Below are 19,225 nucleotides of genomic sequence, written 5' to 3' on the forward strand. Positions count from 1 at the left end.
GCTCATTCGAATAACAAATGACAGATCAGGATTATTCAGGATCATCATTTTACTGTAAAGACTCAAAAATGCAGAAATCAATGCTTGAATGAAGCTAAGCATTTCATTAAATTCCCATTAGTATACATTTTGTTTTCCAACCTTGTATTACACCCTATATGGGCTTGTAACATTAATGAATCAGTAGAGGAATAAAAAGCTCCGTCTCACTTTGTGTATGAAATCTTCGGTCTTTGTCTGGAAGCCGTACACCTCGAAGCTGCACTGCACCCTCTTATAGGAGCACATGATGGGCTTGTGGTCGTCCCTCCATCCTTTCTCCAGAGGCCCTCGGCCAGTTTTACTTGACATCCAGCGACTCGGGTCCTGCACGGGGTAAACAGTGGGTCTATAAGTTACTCGCTGAGTCTGCAGAAAACTTTGGCCCTGTGTAAAGCATCTTGGGGGGAAGGAAAGCTATGGATCTGTAGATGGCAGTTGTGAGTGGTGTTTGTTTGAGCCTGATGTTATGTGTGTGGAGGTGCAAGCAGATTGTTTCCTCAGCTCAGCCCGTGGGATTGAAAGTGAGATAGCACACATTATGAGAGCGGTTGTGATTTTACCTCCTCACTGTCTCTCATTTTATGAGATTGGGGTGTTTGCTTACTGTATTTGTCTGCATGCATGTGTGCTGGTCTGTATGCTTCTATGTGCCCAGGCCTGTGAATTGGCCTTTGATCCTAAAGACTTGATGGGAGTAAAGAAATGTGAAGCCTTTGTGGAGCGACAATTTACATTTAAGAGGATAGTGAGAATTACGCTCTTTTAGTAGCAAAACCACACTAGAAAGTAAAGCAAAGTTATTGAAGGGGAAACATCACAGGTGAAAATCCACGCCTGTGTCATCCAATACAAATATATCAAATCAAATCAAGTTTTATTTATAGAGCACATTTAAAAAACGATTTTTGGTCGAGCCAAAGTGCTGTACATGTAATAAAAACACTTTACTACAATAACAAGAAAAGACAATAATTTACAACAGAAATATAAAAACAAAACACAGGGAAATGTCAGGTGTCGTACTCAGCTCTGACTAGAAGGCCAGAGAGAAGAAGTGTGTCTTCAGTGAGGATCTAAAAACGCCTAGGGTCTCGGCCGACCTCACATGGAGGGCCAGACTGCTGCGAAGGCTCGGTCCCCTCAGGTTTTGAGCCTGGTCTTGGTCAGCCGACCTTAAAGCTCTGGCAGGGGTGTGGCGATGGAGGAGTTCGGCTATAAGCCGGAGCCAGCCCATTTAGGGCTTTGAAAACAAATAAAAGGAGTTTTAAATCAATTCGGAACCGAATTGGAAGCCAGTGCGATGAGGCCAGAATTGGGGTGATGTGGTCAAGTTTTTTGTGTCCAGTCAAAAGACGCGCAGCTGCGTTCTGGACTAACTGCAGGCGTTTAAATGAGGCCTGGTCCATACCCACGTACAGAGCGTTGCAGTAATCCAGTCTCGAGGTAACAAAGGAATTAATAACCCTTTCTAGGTCTTTAAAAGATAAAAACGACTTGGTCTTGGCTAGGGATGCGCCGATCGCCAATTTTGGGGCCGATCGCCAGAATCAGTATCGCCCGATACCGATCCGATCGAGTGGGTGGGGGCTATGGGGATCTTCCATTTAAAGTGATGTTTAAACTCAGTTAATGGGGCTCATTCACTGGCGCTTCCACAAACAACAACCAACATAATTATTATATTCAAATGAAGTACATTATTCAAGTTTACATTCACTTTTGATAATAACCTGGGAGAAATTAGCAGAAGCGCTCTCTTTTCCTCTCTCCCCCTCTCTCTCTTTCTCCTGACAGCCTGTCATTATCTCATGCAGCTCACTGATCCAGTAATGAGTGACCCGACAGTGAAGAATAAACATATTTATAACTAGTTTAGCTAGTTCCAGAGGTAGATAAAATAGCTAAGTGTGTTAGGTCTAACTCTTAGTGTGTGTTTCACTGGTCCATCACAGCGGGCAGAGCTGCAGGATTTCTGCTCCACACACGTTGCATACCGCTATTTTACTGTCTTTTTCGGACACCTTCAAATACTGCCAGACTGGTGAAGCTATTTTGGCGAGCTTGTTTTGCCACCCACAGAAAAGTGTCATGTATTTTACGTCATGTGATTGGCTCTCCCGATCGGCATTTATAGAGAGGCCGATCGATCGGAGCATCCCTAGTCTTGGCCAATATTCTTATTTAAATAAAAGCTGGTTTTGACTATGGAGCTGACCTGCTTATCGAATTTAAAAGCACTATTGAAGGTCACTCCAAGGTTCATAACAGTGGGGAGGATGTTTTTATTGAGAGCCCAGAATATCAACCGGAGATGCTGGAGGTTGGGGTCCAAAAAAGATTACCTCTGTCTTGCTCTTGTTGAGGTTAAGGACGTTTTTGCTCAGCCAGGATTTGATCTCTGTCAAGCAGTCCATCAACGGCTGTAATGAGTTATTGATATTTTAATTGAGAGGCAGATAGATCTGTACATCGTCGGCGTAAAAGTGGAAGGGAGACCACTGTGTTAAGTGAGAATTGAACCTAGGGGCAGTATGTACAGTAGAAAGAGGATGGGGCCCAGGATAGAGCCTTGGGGAACCCCACAGGTAAGAGGGGCTTTAGCAGAGGAGAAGGCACCTAGCTGCACTGAGAAGCTACAGTCTGTCAGGTAGGACCTGAACCATAAAGGGGCAGAGCCTGTGATGCCTGCGGACTGTTCAAGCCGCGACAGCAGGATGCTATGGTCCACAGTGTCGAAGGCAGCTGTCAGGTCTAACAGCACCAGGACAGCAGGGCTACCTTAAAAACTCTTAAAAGGGCTGTTTCAGTGCTGTGTATAGGTTTGAAGCCAGACTGAAACTTTTCGTGAATGCCATGCGTGGTTAAGAACGACTACAGCTGGACATAGGGATGGGCCTAACATTTGCGGGGTTCGAGATTTGAAAATATATGTGATATTGATCTTTCCGTGTAACTCCAAGAGTTTACTTAAAATGCTGAACTATTCCTTTAGTGAATTCATAGCTTTTTTGTTTGCAAAAACACACAAAACAAACATGTTTGCGTCAGAACGATGCGTACCTCTGACTCTTTGTAGTGCCTTTCAGGAATGGGGTCACTCAGGATATCCAGGAAACTCACATTCTCTGGTGGAGTTGGTGTGTCCCCAAACACCTACACCCAAACAGATGGGGGAGGTCATACAGTATAATGAGAGCAGACACACACACACATACACCCCCCATACTCTCACACGCATACAGTCACTCACTCAGAGGAGAGGGGGGTGAGAGTAGATGAGTAACAGTGTAGAAAACTGAGGTCACACACCATAACACTCCTCACTTTATCCCACCCCGAGGCCCTTGGAGCAAATCACACTGGAGCAAACACAGGAGACAACAGAAGGAGGGGGAGATGGGAGGGAAAAGAAAAAACAAGGACGTATGAGAGATATTAGAAGAGATGGGGGGGAAAAGAAGAAGAGTTACAGTATGAGAGCAGAATACATTTTTCAATGAGAGAGAGAATGGATGGAAGCTAGGGAGAGAGAGGGGGCCGCACTTTAATCTGACCTTGTTTAAAATGTGTTCTAATGCCCCGCTGAAGTTGTTCATTTCACAGTTGAAAACTAACAAATAAGGAAAACCTGCCGTTAGATAATAGCCCGCCACGCTCCTGTGGTGCTGTTGTTGGTCTGTGTCAATCCAAGGTCTTTCTCCCTTTTAGGGAATGAGGTGCATTTTCTGGATCTATTGTTTTGCTTTTTACTTTCTGCTCAGAGCATGACGCTGTCTCTGTGTTTGGCATTTGAACAGGATGTAAACAATTATCAAAATAGACTAATTGTTTTGGCTCTGAAACGAAACTGTTGGGTAGTTCAATATATATATAACTAATTGCCATATTTTATAACTTGATATATGTTGTGTGTGTAGTAGGGCTGTACCCGAATATTCGACTATTCGAATATTCGTTCGTTGGCCAACTATTCGGGTTTCAATTTCATTATTCGGATATTCGTTTTTTTATTTTTTTTCAAAAAAATATTTTTTCCCCCCCTAAATGTATGCTATCAATAAAGGCGAATTGCCATATTCTTATACTATATTTATACTTTTGAATTGCACTATTAAAATGCGGAAATCTATACACTCACTGTTCACTCACAGTCACGAACGCAAACGGCACGCTTCACCTCGTTTCACACACCTGAACACAAAATGCCGAAGACTTCAGCTGCGTGGGACCATTTTAAATTGGACGACGGTAAGAAGAAGGCAGTGTGCCAAATATGCGACAAGAAACTGGCCTACCACGGTGGCACGACAACTCTGAAAAGTCACCGGATGCTGTAAATACTAGCCTAGCTTAGCTGTTGTCAAGTTGCCATGATGAAGCTGCTTTATCCGCCGTTTAAACAGTAACGTTACACATGATAAAATCGTGCACTTACTTTGCTTGGACAATAGTTGCAAGCAAGCAACCGAATTGTTTTTTTATATTAGTTTTTCAATTTTATCCGAATAGTGAAAATAATAGGAGCAATGTGGAACATCTGGGGCTAAGGCAATTATTGGCATACAGTTCGTTCATTTATTTTTCGTTCTTCATTTATTTAAATACTGTTTACTGTATCGGTAACAAGTATTACACTGTTAGGCCTACTGTTACGGCTATGTTATTAAAAGTATTGTTGTTATAACAGAAATATGTGTTTTGTATCTTCAGGTTGTAAAACGTTATAGACGGAATTTGGAACCAGATTTGGTCCCCGGGCGCTGCGCTGCGGTTGGGTTAAATGCAGAGGACACATTTAGTTTTAATGTAGGCTATTCTTTCACACAGTGACGTCACGAGCTACCCACAATGCAACGCGCGCCATATATATAAATACGCCATTTTCCTGGAGGTGCTAATATCCTGGAGGTGCAAATATAAACAGCTAGCTAACGTAGCCAGGCAGAGCGCACTAGTTTTTTTTTCTGAATTAACGACCGAAGAAATCGCTGCATGTCTTCGGATTACATCTCTGGACTTGAGGGGTGTGCTCCAGGTCGTTACCAGCGTAAACTAGAGCTGTGTGGGTTGTCCGATTGCCCTTACAGACTGCCTGCAGATGTATGGAAAAACGACTCTCGAAAGTGGCCTTCGCTCGATTCTGGCAGCATCTACGTCTATCTTCTAGAAACACCAGGTGAATACCCCACTTGTCACAATAATATTATCATGCCATTGCATATATGTGGTATTTTAGAGTTGACTAGATATTGATTAAGGCAATAGACTATGATATTCTGCTTGCACCTCGTGTGAAATGGTGGATACCGGAAGTGCGGTGTCGCCCTCGGCCCAAAACCCGTATGTGTGTGTGAAAGAATGCGAGTACTGAGACAATAAATAAATATAAATTGTAATAGTATGCTCTTTCTGCGCTTCTGCTTAACAGCGTGTTGTCAGGTGTCTCGGAGCATGTTATGCATTTTTTTGGAAAACAATTTGTTTTATTAAAAAAAAAAAAAAGAAGATCTCTCCGCACCGAATATTCGAATATTCGCTGTTGATTACTACCGAATATCCGGAGCCCGAAAAATGGTATTCGGGACAGCCCTAGTGTGTAGTACGTAGGGCTGCTCAATTAATCGTATTTTAATCGTGATTACGATTATGGCTTGCAACGATTACGAAAACAACATAATCGAAATAAAACGATTTATTTTTTTATCATTATTACTTTTTTTTAAAAATAATTTGTGTTGTTGTTTTTCAGTTGAATTATACTTAAAGTTCAGGGTAATCAACTGTTAAAAACATACTGTTCACATTTTTTTCTCCAATAAATGGATGTTTTCAAAGTCAATGAATAATCGCCTTTAATAATCGCAATTACAATTATTGACCCAAATAATCGAGATTATGATTTTTGCCATAATCGAGCAGCCCTAGTAGTACGTAATTTGTAACGAGTGATAACAGCTGTAAAAACTAAACAATATTATTGATTTATATCTTCCTCAAAAAATATAATGGAGATATAAAAAAAGCATAAAAAGAAAACACTTTAATACCTCATATGTGTTCTTAAGGACAGTCCTCAAGTGAATCCGTAACTTTATGAATTTGTGTTTGTTTGAACTTTAGTGCCCTGTGACAACATGACATGAAACGAGACGCACCACATTTTTCTCTAAAGCTGAACTCAAAGTGTTCTTGTTATTTATCTATTGTGTTGTTGATGGCACAGACAGAGTTGCTTTTGTTACTGAATATCTGTTTGTGTGTGTTCCCCTTGGTCAAAATGTAGCATGGCGTCCGTGCGCACCGCCGCTGCATGTCTGGTTAATAGATCTTCCAACACTGCATTATGTGTTTTGCTTGTCCTCCTTGTAATTTGCACATCAATGTGATGAACATTTTCTTTGCGCTGCAGAGAAAATTGCAATTTCTCTCCTTGCGCCTTGTCTTTCTCCTCCCCCTCTTCCATAATCACTCCATCTTTCTCACCCCTCGCTCCCTCTCATACTCACATTGTCGTTATCGCCGTTGTTGTTCTCAAATCTCGTCTCAATGCGTATGCTGAACTTGGGGAGGAATGATACCTACGGGGTGACAAGAGGTAAAAAAGGAGAAAAAAGGGGCAGAGATAGAGGTTAATGCATGCTGCAGATTAGATCCACTGATACTAGAAAGAGATGAGCTCTGTTGCATTCATGTACAGTAAATGATGTGTGAGAATACTTACTGAGTACTCTGCAGCACCAGGGACGTTCAATATGAAAGGGAGAGAAACGGCATTAGTTTACTCATACATGCATGAGCACGCAATTGGTCTCACACAACATACAATGACCACGGGGGAATTACATGCAAACATAGTGATGCATATTTGATGCCACTTGGCAAACCAGCTGTTAAAAGTAAATAAGTTTTGTATAATGCATCGAGGTGAAAGTTAATTTATGTTTAACACAAAGTCGCTCAAACACAAACCTGTGATGGTGTACGGGTAGAAGTTCCAGGCCTTTTCCGTCACGTAGAAGAATCGCGGGGCAAATGCTCTCGCCCAGGCTGGCAGTTTACTGAATGCAAAATGGGAAGAAATAAGGGTCGCTTTTAGAGAGTGGGAAAGAGGAATAGTAGGAGAGAGAGATTATAGAGGGAGACGGAGAGAGCCTAAGTGGTTTTTGTGCCATTTATAGCCGGATTACCTGTAGGCTACTCTCACCACAGCATTCATTTTTATGACTCATTCCCAATTACACCTGTGGTGATGAATTGTTACTGTAGCTTCCAAGGCACATGTCAAGAAAATGATTGAAGTCAAATGCACTCACTATACTCTGCGTGTGAGTGTGTCTGTGTGTGTGTGGGTTCCAGCATATCTTTACTAATGAGGACCAAATGTCCCACAAGCACAGAAAGATTAGGAAAATCCTCCACAGTGAGAACATTCCTTTACTTCTGTAAGAGTTTATTTTAGGATTACGCATTGGGTTTAGAGTGGTGATTAGTAAATAGTTGAGGTTACATTAGGGCAATGAGTGAGGTTAGTTTAGGGTTAAGGAATGAATTCAGAGATAAAGGAGAATTGTGGTTGTTGTTTTTTATGACTGAGCTTTCTCTATAATAAAAATGCATTGATTAATAGCCTGTCACACTGAAAAAAAGCAACGAAAGCACTTCTATCAGCACAAGAGCATGGACAGGGCCATCAAGCATAATTCCTGCAGGTAACAAAGCATAATGTTACCGTATGTCACCTTTATACAAATACTAGCAATACTATCTGATAATGGCTTTTAATAATTGAGATAAGGGATAACTTATCTTGGTTGAATGCATATTTATCTGAGGGATACTATTTGAGTTTGCCTTTGTCAAAACCACACAAACATTCTTTCATTAAATGATGTCGGGGAAAGGGCGTTGGTAGTTTTGTTACTATTACTTTTGGTCTTTCTTTCACATTTGTTGCTTTGCTTTACTGTGAAAGAAAAATAGACTAAAATATATTTTTGTATACGCCTTTCAACTTGTCTATGAATTTCTTTATTACATCTCACATTAGGCCTTGGGTTTATGGTGTTGATTAGGAAAAGAGTTGAGGTTACATTTGGGTGAGGAGTTAGTAAGGTTAGTTTAGGCTTAGGGAATGAATTTGGAATTAAAACATAATTCTGGTTGTTTTTAGACTGAGCTTTCTCTATTATCAAAATGTATTGATTAATGGTCTGTAACGCTGAACATAAAGCAAATAAACCACTTCTTTCAGCACAACAACATGGACAAGGCTGCCATGCATAGCTTCAAATTCCTGCAGTAGACTGGAATACTTTGGAACATTTAAGTGTTGACATGTCTCACATACTTCCTTGTTTATGTTGAGGACTGCAGCTTGAAGCAAAAGAACATGTCTTTGGGTGTTGCTTTATTTTAATACCTCGCTATTTAGTGTTTATAAGCATTTCTTAAAACTTAATTCATGATTTATAATGAATTATGTTTTAAATACATATTAGGACATTTGTAAATCTGAATGTGTGTATTAACAGACAAATGTAAAACTTTGTCTTAGGAACTAGTTTAAAAAAAACTTTAATTAAAGATTTTCTTAATAGATTTCTTGTAGAGCTTCAGCTTTCAGAGATATTTTACATAATACACTCCTGGTTAATAAATCATTAGAGGAGTCATAGTTGTGCACAAACACATTTAAGAAATAGTTTGACATTTTGGGAAATGTTCCAGTTTGTTTTCTGGAAGAGAGATGTATGAAAAGATTAATACCGCTCTCATGTGAAGCTACAGCCAGCTGGCTAGCTTAGCTTAGCATAGAAACAGCTAGCTTGACTCTTTGTGAAGACAACACAATCTGCTGTATCAGGTGTTTAATATGCCCAAAACTGCAGTGTTAAAGTGAAATGTTGCTTTTTTATGGAGGGCTCTGTGGACATATGGAGTGTCCACTGCATGGTTACCTGGCAACTGCTCACAGCCAATAGTCCAGGAAATAAACGACCACAAATCAGCAAATTGTTATTTCTTCACTTTTTAAAACATTTTTAAACAAGCAATGTAGGCTATTAGTGAGCTTTAGATGAGCTGGTATGCAGACTTTGTTACCTTATGACAGAGCTGGGCTAGATGTTCTCCATTTCCATATTAAACGTACAGATGTAAAAGCATTATTGTGCCAATCTTCTCATCTAACTTGCGCCATCTCCCAAAGTCCATCTTTTTCTTTATTAAACACTGCTTCAAACTTCATTATAGTTTGTTATGACATTGAGTAAGTCTTTATAATTGTTGTTACCAATGCTTGTTAAATCCATGATAATTAACATGTCACAATCATTTTAATATATGAACTTCTACTTCTTTTTCATGAGCACACATTGTTAAAGTGTGTCCAGCCTCCAATGGCTCAGAAAATGTTTTTCCCATGATGACGTGTTGCTCTAAGCTGAGTCTGTACTTGTACAAACCTCAACTCTTGAAGGTTTACTGTGATGAGCTCATGGTACAATAACATGTCTACTGTAACCCAGACTAGAATGGGCCTCAACATCAGTAACTGGGTTCCTCGATATGTGGGAACATCACACTGCGGTATGAGAGTTTCTGTGTTGAAACAATGTTTTATTGCTTGTTTGTAGTAATACCTGCAATACACAGTGAAGTAAGAGATCAAAGTTCAAACACAATCTGTTATCATAATGACAGAGTAGACGATAAGGCTCAGGTTGCAAATCACCAGGATTCTTAGTTTTAGTGCCTCATTAGTACATAAATCCAATCAATGTGCACTCTACCTGCTCAGGTAGATCCGCTTCTCGGTCAGCTGACCCTGGCCGTGCTGCGGGTGCATGTCGGCCTCATTCCTCATCACCTCCACCCCTTCTCCACCACCACTCTGCTCACAGCTGTGCTTACTGATCATGTACAGCTGCCCAATCCTGTACTGGAGCCCGGGAGAGGTTTTCAACGAGGGTGTATGAAGATGGGGAGGGGGAAGAGAGGGAGACAAAAACAGTGATGAGAAAACATGAAGCACGAAGCAAAATCATCAAAAGCCATCCAAGGTGACGAAATATAATTGAAGTGATTTTTGATTGTATTATCTCTGATATCCTAAAATAATACTACTTTACTTTTGAAACAACCCTCACTTTATAAAATCAATAAAAAGCACACTTGCTGGATTAGTGTCCCACAGAGGTTTTTCAGTTACAGCCTCTCTTGATTTGGTTGGGCCATCAGCATGTTGAGGTATAAATACTGTGCCCCCGAAAACAGACAAGGTGTGGGGTAATGCTTAATGCAAAAATGTAGTTTAACAGAAGTAGGCGTACACATGGAGAAAGTGCAATGTCAGTGAAATGCAATATGTTCTCAAAGTTGGCTCCGTTTACATTTTTTTATTTTACTGTTATTTCCCCTTGCTCTGTACATACAACATTGATTGCTTGGTTTCTTGCCCTGTTAGACTGATCCCTCCTCTGTTGCCGTTACAACGTTTTTGCCTTTTCCTTTCTTCTTTTTGGTGTGACATTTTAAAGTCCTTTGAGGCCAGTTTGTGATTTTAAGCTGTCTAAATAAAATGTAAGTGACTTCACATTTAAGAAGCATTTAAACCGAAGGTGTCGGAGAACATTTCTCAACGCCACAAGGTGATATTACATTTGAAGGACTTCAATAACCAATCAATAATACCAGCACAACTAGTCAATAAACCGCTTACTCCATCGAGGAAATTATAATAACCATCAACGACTTAGAGGAAGAGGTTGGGAGTGATGACTGATGACAGAAAAATGTCCTGGCAGCAGGTTCAGCCATAGTTGCTGAGTGTGATTTTGTCTCGACAGGCACTTACTCAGTGCTGCTTAGAAGCCCGCTTTGTATTTGCTCTCCATTTTGTAAACAGTTACTAGCTGTGTATAAAGGTTTCCCTCAAGTGACCATATCTGACATCAACATTTAATTTGGCCGGTGAGGGTGAACGACTGGAGTCTAAATTAAAGAGGGGGATGGGACTTTGTTCTCTGCTGCAGACCCAGTATGTGCTCGATGCTGATGAGGCGGGAGTGTTTCTCTTAGCGAGTCTAAAGAGGACGAGGCCTTTGGGCATCTGGAGCGGCCTGACTGATTCAGTTTCCTTTTGAACCATTTACACGATAATACTTCAGTTTCTGCACTGATGCTACTTTCTGTCTTTTCCTCCTCAACATTGTTTCGCTGTACATCATTGTGTTCCCTCTAATTGCAAACTTTTAAAGACAATATGAACAAATTCTACTGCAAACCACTAACGATTGTGCTGTGGCCACCATACTGTAACTCATTGGGCCCTATGTGTTGTTGTGCCACTAAAGCATTTTTTTAATTAAAAGTGGAAGATGAGGAGGCAGAGGGAAAGAGGAGGGCAGATCTCAATTTGCTATCCTTCACTGTGCAATGTTGACATCATTGTGGCTCTCCTCCTCCTTATTCCAATTACAGTGTAATGTCAACATTCAATATTTACTTATTGGGTATTCATGGGACTTAATTAATCACAGCGATGGATGCTTTTACACCGTCTCAAGGCTAACAGACTACCGAGCAGCGAGCTCCTCCCACACAGGTTATGAATCTCTTTGACTGTCTAGAAAACGTACTCCAATCACTATTATTATGCAATGTGCATGCCTTTTGATGAATGATGTGTGGATAGAACCATTTATCGAAAGCTTTTGGCATACTTTCTCCTCCAACAAAAATAAAGTCAAGTTAACAAGCTGTGAATTTGTCATGACTTCCTGAGTGTAAATATAGCTCATCATGGTGGGGTGGAGACTCTGCAGATAGTGTCAGTCTGATAGCAACTGGAAATGAAAGATGATATGATTAAAGTAAAGCTTGTGGCAACTTTCATATCCAGTGATCAAATGCTAAGAGCAAAAACTAGAATTTGTTATGTAACCCTAGATCTGTCCGCTGACAAAGACAATGAGCCTTTTTTTGCAAGACAAACACAAACACCTTTGTAAATATTTTTAATTAATTGTGTACTCAGCTCAACGGAAAGGGTATGAGAAGAGAATGACACATCTGTACACCTGCCTAGTCTAGTCTTTTTCTTTTGAGCAGTGTCAAGAAAGCCACATTTAATCTTCCTTCTATGCTGCTTCAACTTATCATGAAGTTGCTTCTGTGCAAAGTGACAACCACAGGGCGGCTCAAGGACTCATTCAGCACGTGCACAAGAAGTTTGAAAACAAAAAAAAGGTGACTCCTTCACCATTAAGCAGAGCATTTCGGATGTCTTTTTATAGGTGTGTCATGTAAGACATCACACACGGGCTGGCTAGCAACAGAAGCATTGTCGGTAAACATGTAACATTTGAACTGCATACCGGTTTTTATATCTGCTATTTATTCAGTTTCTCTTTCAAATTTCAAAGTTGGTGAGTTGGTAACCTGGTGATTTTTGGAGCACTGAATCAGTTCTTATGAGTTTTCTTTTGTGTCTGTCAATCTTGTTTTACGATGATCACCAAGTTGTTACAGATGGACACCCTAAATAAAGATTAGCATTATTATTTTGTGTTTTTTTTGGAGTGGTAAAGGGGCTTTACCCACTATTATGCAACCTGAGCTGCAGCCGCCCCTGGCCAGATTTTCCCACAGCAGGACACCATAGCAAACATTCCCTAAGACACACTAAGCTGTATTGTGTTACCACTGAACTACTTCTTGGATATTTCACACGTGAAAGTCTACACCATTCCCTTTATAAATTAATAAATGTATAAAGGGAAGGCAAGGGTAAGGCCTTTGTTAATGTCTTGGACTGAGGTAACTCACGATTTGATACTGCCTCAAATAAGCTGCACTTAAACTTACATTACATTCAGGCGAAAGAGGATTTGCTGGCAGCTCAAGTTTCTCTGTGCCCTGAACTGATACTGTAAATCCTATTTTGGACTGCTATTTGTCATTGTTGTGGTAACAGGTAGACTTGTAGAGGGGGAAGGGAAAGCACTGGGATGTGATGAGGACGTTCCTTTTGAAGGGCACTTTGACGCATAACTCAGTCTCCCGTCCCTCTTTTTCCCCCAAGCGGGATCACCTTTGTTTATAAGCCTGCAGGCCTTTGTTTGAGTTTAGGTCTTGCAAAGCCGTAACCAGTCTGACTAGTTTTTTTTGCGCTGCGAGGTGTGCTAACGCATGTGAGGGAAGTAGTGAAGCCGACAGATGGGGAGATAATTTAGACACAACAGCAGCGATATGATGCTGCCGGCCAGGTGTTGTGCTTTGGCTCCATCAGATTGGCTGAGACTGTTGATGCTGAACACACCGCGCTTACCCCAGTGTGCCAAAGCTCCCACAGAGCCGCCGCAGGAGGTCTCTGTGCTCTGTTGGCACTTTTCTTATCAGCACATTAACACTTTCCAGATAACAGTCAACAACACTTTAACACTAGAAATAAAACCCCCCTCTTTCAATTTAAACTTGTAGGAGGGTTGTGTGTACGAGCGTGGGAAAGACAAACACACTTACCTCATCCACAGTCAGTGGCATACATATGCGGTATTCTTTCATCAACATGGTGCAGCTACAGAGAGGACTGTCTGGGGAGGCGTGTGGCGCAGTGGAGTAGTGCGTTGGTGTTCGGATCAGGGGAGTACAGGTTCAAACCCCGCTGCAGTCAGCATGTGGTTGTGTCCCTGGGCAAGACACTTCTCTCCAAATTGCTCCTGTGGGGATTGCCCACAGTAGAGTATGTAAGTCGCTTTGGATAAAAGCGTCTAACAAGTAACATGTAATGTCTGTGTGAACTGTTTCTATCTCAGCTATCTCAGTTGCATAGTAGGCAGGCTCAGGCAAGCTGCACTGCTGCTCCACCACAGTGACCTCTTTTCTGATGCTCTTCTTCCTTTGTTTTGCTGATGTCAGTAATCCAATGAGTTAAGTCCAGTCTCTCTCTGTCAATGAGTATCTGCTGTTTTCCTACTTTTTCCCTCTCTCGCTCACTCCTCACAGCCCCGTCTCTCCTATTTTTGTTTCTCTTCCTCCATTAATCTCCTGCACCCGACTTTCTAGCTGCCGCCTCGCTTGCTTTTCTTGTTACTTCTGCTTTCACTTCTCTTGCTTTTGCCTGCCCTTTTCGGTTTGCTGTTTTTCTCACTTAGTTTCGGTTTGCTTTCTTTCACCACAGTGAGAAAGTGGTAATTAGCTGTGAGCTAAGATTGAAAGGCAACCAACTCCACCTGCTCTTTCCATTCTCTGCCTCCTTGCGCTTTGTTTAAATCCTCCTAAGACTCCTCATGTGTAACCTTGGTGTCTGCTCGGCGCTCCTCCCTTTCCCCTCAGCTGCCCTCCGCTGCTCTCAGTTCCTCAAAAATTCCTTTGCCTGTTCCCTCCTTATCTGTTTTGCTCTCCCTCCCATAGTATCCACTCCCCGCCCACTGTACTTTACAACCAACTCACCTGTGTCACCTCCCCCCTTTCTCCCTCCCTCTCTCTGAACTTTATCTGTCCTTTCCTCTCTGTCGCCAACACTGTTTTCCACACTCTATCATTTTTCTATATCTGGCAACCAGAGTTCCCGTAACCGGTAATTACCGGACTATGACCGGTAAAATATGCTGAAGACCAGCAAATCTAAATCTCTCCGGTCAAAGTGTCCGGTCAAAATAATTTCCTTTTAGTGCAATACCGCATCAGTTGCGCCACTTATGTGACAGACAAAAGAGTATGTGACAGACAAGAATAGTCAATTCTAATGTCTAACACTTAATATGGAGAAAGAGATGTCCTGTATGGGTTGATTGTACGTTGATCTGTTGGTAATGCCTCGGGGTTCCGGTGGGCATTACCATTATTACAAATGCATAATGCTGCGCTATATGGAATGCTGCGCTATACTTTGCGGCCTCACCCGGTTGCATAGCGACGCTTATTGTTGAGGTTTCTTTTAATAAGCAGGCAGTCATATCATTAGCTAGAACTAGCTAGATCTGATCGATATGGACATAAACGCGAGTAAAGTCTAATCTGGCGGGAGAGAGAGATCAGCTGCTGCTGACGAGTCAACACGCAGCTCTGCATGATCACATGCAGCGGTGAGCGGACAAAACACACACTTCAGGTTAGAATATCACACGTAGCTATTTCAATTACCTCTCAAACTACCTAAACTAGTTATAGATATGTTTAGTTTTACTGTCGGGTCACTGATCCGTGAGCTGCATGATACTGGCGGACTGTCAGGAGAGGGAGAGAGCGCCCCGTTTATTCCCGTGTTATTGTAAATTACTGTTCACTTTTGAATAGTTAATCTACTATAATTAGTTTGTTTAATATCGAATCATATCAATTTGTTTTAAAGCTCAATAAATAACAAAGAAGACCTTTGACTGGCACTTTTAAAATGTTGTCCGGAAGATTTCAACTTTAACGGACATGTTGACCGGCAAAAAAATATTCTAACGGGAACTCTGCTGGCAACGCTAAGTAACACAGTTTGTTGACACCAGTCTTTGGGATTTGACTAACATTCCTCAGACCAGACCTTAGACAAGCATGTTATGACATAGAAAATAAATGGCCGACAAACAGGGGTAGGTAGGGTGAGCCATTGGATTAAATATTACCAGAGCCATGAGAACTTTCATTAAGCACAGTGCCAGGCTCCCTTACATTGTATTACCTCCTGACCTTCAGCCAGGTTTAATTGAATCTGTGTTTAGTCAATGAGTAGAGGAATCGAAGCAATCATAATTTCTCGCCTGTGTCCGTCCTTGAGTCACGGCACCGCTCTCCTTTTGTGTGAGCGAGAGCTAACGGTGTCTGCCAAGCACATATTGTTGCCTCCTCATCAAATAAGAGAAGCAGATGTTCGGCTTCTCCGGGTCACTCTGACTGGGGCCCAAAACCAATAACCCGCCCTGGATTCTGACACTGGTGGAATTCACTGGCTTTACTTTGTGCAGCCGTGAGACAAGAGCCAATGTGTTTCTTCTCTCCACGTGCCCTCGCTATCATCCGCTCTGCAGTGAAAGTGCGGGGAAAACAAATTCCTGGTGGGGATTGCTCCTATCTTATCAGATCAGTGTTTAGAGAAGGGAAGCCACTTCAGAGGGCTGAGGTGTGCTTTGCTTGTCTCTGCCATTTTCCCTAGCTCGACACACACAGAGCTCTGTCAGTGCCACAGTTTAAAGGATGATTGTTGAGAGTTTAGATGCCTGTTCAGCAGTGTGATGGAGTCATTGGTTGCTTTGATTGATTATTTAATTGTGGTTTGAGGGTTGGTTAATGGTAACCGTTGTGAGGAATGGCAGTGCTTTAGCTCACTGATCCTGCAAATCACAAAGCTGATCTAAAGACTGGTTTCTTGATTGATCAACGTATGGAAGAGACGTTTATTGTAGTTGTATCGGGTGCTTTCTTTCAAAGGATTCAAGTCAGAGGTGTGGCTTGTTATAGGTACTAGAGAAGAGTATTTTCTAAATGTCTTTTAAATTATTTATTTAATTTTTTTATTATCTTTACATCCCAACAGCAAATGTGACAAGAAAAAATAGAAAAACAGTATTGCCTGTTGCAAGACCACATAAGCCCATAATCATATGGACTGGATAAATGTTTCTGACATGCCTACCTAAACAAATTCTGCCAGACGGTCACTGCACTCACTATCAGGTTGCGAGTCCTAGCAGCCGTGTTTGTTGTTTATGTTAATTAGTATATGTTAATGTTCATAGTCATTATTTTTGGGGGTTGGCTTTGGGAGAAGGATGAAGAGACAGCTAGTCAGTGATGCCAATGTTGCTAGTTACTTTCACCAGTGAAGGTTTGATTGGATAATTTCATATTTTAGCTTTCTCTTGCTAACTTCTCAAGATACGAACCCTAGCTGTAATTATAGATCTGACCGTAGAGATGAAAGGAAATGAGGGGAGAGAGATTAAACAAAGGCCTCATTTACAGCATCAACATGTGATCTTTATCTGGATACATTATCTGGATAATCACATCTGATCAATGGGACCTGGTATTAATAAGCTTTCTCCTTATCTTGAATCTGCCAGCACTGTGATCAGGTCTCAAAATGCAAATGAGTTATACGGGGCTGGCAGACTTGCTAGATACTGATACTTGTAGCTTTTTCCCGAGAGAGGCTGAGTTTGGTGCATTCAGATCACAAAGTCCTGTGTGCATTTAAACATTGCATGTGTTTTTCCTCATATGAGTAAAAAAGCAAGAAAACTGGTGTTAATAGTGTCAACATTTACCAGTCGGGCTCAAACTAACAGCACCAGGCCCTCATGCCACCACAATGTGTCATTCTATGCAAATGAAGATTCTGCAGCGTTTGTGTTGGATACTTCTGCTGAAGACCAGGTTCGGTTTTTTTTTTTTTAATTAACATTTTAATTTAATAGTTAAGCTGACAATGTATAGAGTTACTTAATTTCAAAAATATTATTGGGAAGTAGAAAACTATGATGCTTTGGTTGTGAAACTCTAATTCATCTTTCCTCACCTTCAGCTTTTCAATAACTTAAAAATTCAGCTGAGGAAGCAGTGCAATACTTCCACCTGAGTGAAACCTTTTGAAACTCGAAATAAGGACGGGCAGCTTCGACCAGAAGTCGTGTCCTGCAGGACGGAGGAGCAGCGGTGATGGAATTGGAGGGGACTGCATCACGGTGCTTACACCTATCACATCCCCTCACATCATCAAATGAAAATTAATAGGTGCACTTAAAAAACTGGTGAGGTGTTCTTTGACCTCTTTGTTTCCTGCTTTGATTGTGTTCCAGCCTTTGTGTGTTTGACACAAAAGACAAAGTGTGTGTGTGTGTGACAAAGTGTCAGTGCTTTGATGGTGGTGAGCACTACCTATCTGGAACAAGGAAGAAGAAGCAGATCATTAACTGGTGGGCTGCCTGCCATTGCTGCATTACTGCCTCTCCAATCTCAAGGTGTGGTCACAAGCCAAGGGCAAAGGTTCTCTTGTGTCCCTTCGGGGCGTGTGAATGATGGACCCCTCCCTCCAGGGCCAGGATTAGCGGGGGCTTGGTGGAGGGCACAGAGTTGATAGCTTTTTCATCTCACGGCAAGGTGAAAGGTAAGGCTTTAAGTGAGATTTAAGATGATGAATTCAGCTATTTGTGTGGATACGTTTTGACTGGTTTATGAGCTCATTGTTGTACAGTGTGGTAAGTAGCAGCATCTCTTTTGGAGTGCGTTCAGATCCTCAGCCTCCCTCCCTCCCTCCCTCCACTATCACGACAAGCCCGCTGGACGCATCTGATCTCTGTTTTGGTCCAATCATCAAAAACCCAAAGTATTTAGGTCAGAGGGAGAGACAAGAGTAGAGAAAAGTAACAGTGAGAGAAGCAGAAAGTACACATTCCATTATTGTCCTCTGTTCATGGAGCATCTCAAAGCACAAACGCCGCCAGATGCAACGGCGCAGCAGACGAAGAGGAGGCTGGATGTTGTGCTAACATCTCTCTGTTGTGATGTGTAATGTTTCGTAAGTGGGGGGTCTTTGCATGATGTTTGTGTGGTTTTCTCCTCTGTGTTAAGATGTAAGCTTAGCCCTAATCTCCTTGTAGTGGAGTATCAGGCTTGTGCTAAGACATTGATTGGACCGGCTCTTTAATTGATACCACTGGAGGACCGCCTGCCAGGGGCATTGGGACTTCTATGTGTGTCTGTGTGCTTTTTGTTGTGTTAGAAGTTGGAAGTGAATCCCCTGGTGACCTGGATGAAACGGAGCGCTCACTTATCTTTATCGAATCCCAATCTCGTGTTGTCAAGCTGTGTCCCATTGGGAAACACACGCGCACACCAGTGAGGAAGATGAAGTCTTATCTGACATTGTTAGGGGCTCCACAAAGCATTCCAGGCCGGGCCAATCAGTGCAGCACCCCAAGATAACTTGCGCAAAAGAGAAACTGCAACCCAATATATTCATTCCAACACACAGACACATACAGAAGAATAGTCGCATGTGCACCATATATTAACACATATCATAGAACACACACACACACACACACACACACACACACACACACACACACACACACACACACACACACACACACACACACACACACACACACACACACACACACACACACACACACACCTAGCTCTGGTAATCAAATCCTGAGACTCCCAATTATACAAAAAGAATAAT

At 41.7% G+C, this 19,225-nt stretch overlaps 1 protein-coding gene across 2 annotated transcripts; it reads right to left on the reverse strand.

Moving 5' to 3' along the window:
- Window positions 1-66: 66 nt before the first annotated feature.
- pitpnc1b (phosphatidylinositol transfer protein cytoplasmic 1b) lies at window positions 67-14,435 on the reverse strand. Of its 2 annotated transcripts, XM_034209627.1 has the most exons (7): window positions 13,567-14,431; window positions 9,834-9,982; window positions 7,012-7,100; window positions 6,764-6,771; window positions 6,549-6,620; window positions 3,103-3,195; window positions 108-366 (listed from the first exon to the last, which is right to left on the reverse strand). In XM_034209627.1, exons 1-7 carry the CDS (start codon window positions 13,612-13,614, stop codon window positions 181-183), a joined length of 645 nt encoding a protein of 214 aa, XP_034065518.1. In that variant the 5' UTR covers window positions 13,615-14,431; the 3' UTR covers window positions 108-180. The 2 variants fall into 2 exon arrangements, with proteins under 2 accessions (XP_034065519.1, XP_034065518.1); XM_034209628.1 differs by lacking the exon at window positions 3,103-3,195 and having other exon boundaries at window positions 67-366; window positions 13,567-14,435.
- Between the last annotated feature and the right edge of the window lie 4,790 nt (window positions 14,436-19,225).

The sequence above is a fragment of the Gymnodraco acuticeps genome, unplaced genomic scaffold (assembly GCF_902827175.1).
Source record: "Gymnodraco acuticeps unplaced genomic scaffold, fGymAcu1.1, whole genome shotgun sequence".
NCBI lineage: Eukaryota > Metazoa > Chordata > Actinopteri > Perciformes > Bathydraconidae > Gymnodraco > Gymnodraco acuticeps.